Source organism: Montipora capricornis, chromosome 6 (genome assembly GCF_036669925.1).
Source record: "Montipora capricornis isolate CH-2021 chromosome 6, ASM3666992v2, whole genome shotgun sequence".
In the NCBI taxonomy this organism is placed as follows: Eukaryota; Metazoa; Cnidaria; class Anthozoa; order Scleractinia; family Acroporidae; genus Montipora; species Montipora capricornis.
In genome coordinates this window covers 64,932,935-64,937,934 of record NC_090888.1, presented here as the reverse complement: position 1 = coordinate 64,937,934, position 5,000 = coordinate 64,932,935, and the positions used below count along the sequence as shown (strand labels likewise).

Sequence of the window (5,000 nt, the reverse complement as noted above, 5' to 3'; positions counted from 1 at the left end):
GTGGGAAATTGTTGAATTACCTTCCAACATTGTATAGTGGGGAGGGGGGCTATGTAAGAGAAAGTGAAACTATTTCTTTTGAGCTTTAACAGAAGCGGGTTGAAATACAGCTCTGGTGTGTTTCATTTACATAACCTTCCCAACTACTTTTGTCTATGATTGTAGTTCAGTGGCCTTGCTCTCACGATTTTCCTGTATCTTTGTGGTATAGCATCTGAACTGGTGGTAATCGGGGAGGTCGACTCGTAGTCTCGACTCCTGTATAGGATCAATCGGATTTTTTCCGAGTATCTCCGAGTCACAAACAAAAAAGAATGTCACCTCTTAATATGAAAATATACTTGATACACTTACTGCATGTTTCATTCAGCATTTCAGGGAACAAATCAGCCAAGTCGTCAAAAGAATCTTTTAAGTACACATCATCTCCAATATTCCTCAGCTGTCCTGGCCAAACCTTTTTACCAATTCCAACAACGGCGATGTGAACGTTTTTGTCCTTTGAAGGAAAAGTGAGCGTAAATGCCTTAGCATGGTTAGCGAAGGGTTTGATCGGAAGCTATGCATCTGCAAAAGGTTAATGGGAATCTTGGGCAAGCACGAAGACAACGGCCTCGAGAACGCCACATAACATTCAAGAGATTAATGAGCAAAAAAAAACCGCTTTGCACGCCTCGCACGAGCGTTTAAATTTTGTTACATTTCTTAGCCTTTTTCGTCCTGACAAGGACGTGATATGACCAAACTTCTTCCTTGTTACAGTCGACTCTCTTCGATCTAAAGAACACTCTCCTTCAAAATGGTTACCCAAGAGGCGTTCTTTGTTATAACATTAAGGATGTTTTGAACAGACAAAAGAACAGGTCTGCTGAACCTGCCACCACTGTTCCTAAGAAAGATATCATTCTTTTCTTGCCTTTTTTGGGCTTTCAAAGTGAAGCTCTTACTCGACGTGTTAAATCTTGTATGAGTAAGTTTTATGGCTGTGTCAATCTTAGGGTTATTTTTCAAAACACTTGCAGGGTTAAGTCTTTTTTCCCTGCAAAGATCGTTTCAGTCGTTCTCAAAGATCAAAAATAGTATACAAAGCCAGTTGTTGGGATTGTGATTCCTTCTACATCGGCAAAACAAAAAGAAGATTGCATGACAGGAAGACCGAGCATTTCAAAGCTCTTACACAAGTCGGCCACGCCTCTGCTGTTGCAGACCATACAATTTCTACCGCTCATAACATCAAATGGGACAATTTTGAAATCCTCGCAACTGGAAAGTCCGACTTGCAGTGTAAAATTAAAGAAACGCTATTAATCAGTGACTTAAAACCCTCTCTCAATGAAAACATTGGTAGTGAGAAGCTTTTTCTTTATTAATTTCTTCCGGAAGAATCGACTACCGGAAGTTACGATTTTGTTATCACACTTTTTAACTAGTCACCAGTTCCTCGCTCTAGTTTTTTAAAATTCTGTGTAACAGTTTTAACCGTCACTTCTGATGATGTATGCTGCAACATACGAAACGTCAAGTATAAAATGAAAATGTTTGTAACCGCTGTTTGTTTTCTTTTCCTGTTGAGTTTATGCAACTGACGATAAATCCCAATTTTCTCTCCAAAAAACTCAGTACAGCCAAGATTGAATTAGATAAGACTGTTGTTATGGCATGAGTGGGCTCCTCAGCACAGTCACAAATTAGTCTTTTTTTAGAATACCCGTTCCCGCGAAAATCAATTGTTATGTCCCCAAAAAACATGGCAGAAGCAGTTACGCGTGACATGTCTTCTTTTCATATTCCCCAAACTACCTGCTAATTAGTGAATTTTTTAGTTAGTGGAGAGGAACCCCTTCTTGTAAGGCGGATTCTTTTATCAACACCATTAAGGAAGCCACAAAGGCTGCTGGTGAAACTGCTGCAATTGTTTGTGAATAAACCGCAGTATCATGATTTCTCTCGTATTATCTAACTGGAGTTCCCGTAGATACGCCTTGCGTGCCTACTTTTTTTTAGGTGATCCACAGACTCGTGCCCAGTCGCTTCTCTATGCTCTCTCATCGGTTAACCGAACGGTTTATCGCCAAGTTCACTTTCTTTTTGTCCTAAAAGCCTCTACTTTAAATTTAGCATTTCATGTCGAATTACCTTCACAGCTAAACAAGATAACAGTTGGGTGAAAGCCAAAAGTGAATTAGATAAAAGTGTTGTTATGGCATGGGTGGGCTCCCTTGCACAGTCATAAATGAGTCTATTTTTAGAATACCCGTTCCCGCGGAAATCAGTTGTCATGTTCCTGGAAAAACATGGCAGAAGCAGTCACGCTTCTTCTGATTGGTTAAAATTGTTGGCTTTTTGTTTGTTTCGTGCGCAAAGTGTATCTATGAATAAATCCATTTGGGACTGTGCTGGGGGCAAGACCGCAAAGTGATAGATCAACACTCTTATCTAATTCACTTCTGGTGCAGCGTTATGCAAATTTAATTCCTGGAATGTTGACACAAGCTACTTGGAGTAATCGCGAGATGATTGCACTAACGGGAAATAATATTTTTAGGTAACGTTCTTGCGGTTTGTGGGAGGCGCGGTGGCCTGATGGTTAGTGCGCTCGACCCCGGATCGAGTTGTCTGAGTTCGGGGCCTGGCCGGGGAAATTGTGTTGTGTTCTTGGACAAGATCCTTTCTCTCACGGTGACTCTCTCCACCCAGGTGTATAAATGGGTACCGGTGAATTTAATGCTGGGGGTAACCCTGCTATGGACTAGCATCCCATACAGGGGGGAGTATAAATACTCCTAGTCGCTTCATGCTAGGGAAACCGGAGATGCGCGTCGGCCGAAGGGCACTTCTGGCTCGTAAGCAGTGACTTTACCTTTACCCTTCTTGCGGTTGTTGTGGTCGTCCCTTTATTTGAAATGCTCCCTTATAGGAGCTCTTTGTGCTCCCTAACTGGTCAATCAATACGCAAGATGCAGCACTTAGTATCACTTAGATTACACGTTCCCGCACTTCAGAAATACTAGGGAGCTTAAGCAACGACGACGGCAACAGCAACGAGAACGTCATCTCAAAATATTGCATTCACTTCGTGACTACTTCAGCCTTTTTAATATGACAAGGCGGGAGAGAATTTGGCTATAGAGTGTTTTCATCTGACGTCACAGCGGCCATGTTGGAGGGGTGAAACAAAGAAACATCGGCTGTGTTCGAGGAGTGAAATATTCTTTTGGGAATTGAATTCTATTTTTATGAAAATTCTTCCTTTTGTTTTAGTATGCAAATTTGGCTGCCGATCACATGAGCAAAAACACTCTATTTCACGTTGTAGTTTTGCCGAGAAGGCAAAGAAATGGATAAAAGTAAAAAACGCACGTTCAGGGCGTGCAAAGCTATTGTTTTTGCCCACTAAATATGGAAAATTGTGGCGTTATCGTTGCCGTCGCTGTTGTCGTTGCTTAAGCTCCCTACTGTTGCTGACTGCAACAAAAGCAAGTGTCATTTAAGGCCAGGGAAAACGGCTTTAACATTTGCTTCACCATCCGTTCGATTTTTTTGAACGATGTTGACTGCCGGGGTAAGCAAACCGTTTCAACACATCATCAACATTTGATTCAACAAGACTCCACGAGGAGCCCGGTATTCAGTCCCAGACCGCAGTCGCAATTGATACTATGGATAAGGACATGGATACGGCATTGAGAGACCGATATAGTGCGCACGAGCATACCCAACAATGTTGAAAGAGAGGGACAAACAATCTCGACCCCAGAGCTCTTCTCTTTCGTGCATGACTGAGGGAGAGAAGCCTGAAACAATGTGTCCTCTCATTGGTTTTCGCGAAGAACAATGAAAAACGTCTCTGATTGGTGCATTCATGTTAGCACGAGGAGTGAGCAGGTGCCGTGAGGTTCAAATAGCCAATTTTCGTCTCAGTAGAGTGTTTTCATATGACGTCACGGTGGCCATGTTGGTGTTCCAAAACAAAGGAATGGTGGCCATGATGGTGTACCAAAATATTCCTCCGGGAATTGAACTCTATTTTTATGCAAATACTTTCTTTTGTTTCAGTAATCCAATATGGCTGCTGGTCACGTGAGTGAAAAAGCTCTTTAAGAATCCCAGGCTACACCGCATATTCCCAAGAGCATTTGAAAACAATGGTTTATGCAAAATTTGGGGGGAGGGTGGGGAGGGGCAAACAAAGTGTAATATGGGGAATGTGAAAATAGCGAACTCAACATTCGCGATAGCAAGAGAAATGTTGAATGGTTGTTTAAGCAAAGTTCAATTGCTTTTGAACTCATTCAACATCGATTCAACATGTTTCAACAAGGTTGAAAAGGGGAGCAATCGGTTTCAACGAATATCGCTGTTCAGCAAAATCGAACTTATGTTGAAGCAAATATTGAGATATTTTTTCCCGGGCCTTTACCAAACGGTTATACAAGGACCAAACGTATCGCGAGAACATCCGACCTTACCTCATTGGGGTCAGCGCTAAACTCTGATTAACAAAATAACTGAGGTTTTACATGTCCGTTATTGAAAATGGCTACGCAAAGTAATTTTAGCTTAGACGGCTTTTGAACAACTTGGTCCAAGAGAGTAATAACTTGCCTTAACTTAAGGGTTTTTGTGGCCTAAATTGAAGGGCTGCTCAAAAATATTAGACGTTTAAGAAATTATTTTTCACGGTCTTCATCATCATCATCATCATCATCATCATCATCACCATCATCATCTTCTTCTTCTTCTTCTTGTTCATCGTATCCTCGTTTTCATTATCAGGAAACTTAAGCAACAACGACAAATATAAATTTGCGTTATTGTTATCACTTTGTGACTTTTTCAACCTTTTATATAAGACAAGGGTGTGGTATTTCCTTAAAAATGACACTGGTCAGAACGGCGCTTAATGCAGGGGAGAAAATGAAAATTTATCCTGAAGTGCTGACTTCTTTCATAAAACCTCAAACTTGGCGATTTCACGTTGTTGGTTTGCTGAGTTTTGC

The 5,000-nt window shown here is 41.3% G+C and overlaps 1 protein-coding gene across 1 annotated transcript in view; it reads right to left on the bottom strand.

The window, feature by feature from the left end:
• Nucleotides 1–5,000, bottom strand: part of LOC138054295 (cartilage matrix protein-like) — a 14,491-nt gene that overhangs the window by 4,074 nt on the left and 5,417 nt on the right. The window contains exon 6 of the mRNA XM_068900767.1: nt 355–499. Within this exon, the coding sequence (XP_068756868.1) occupies nt 355–499 (145 nt within the window). The remainder of the gene's footprint in view (nt 1–354; nt 500–5,000) is intronic.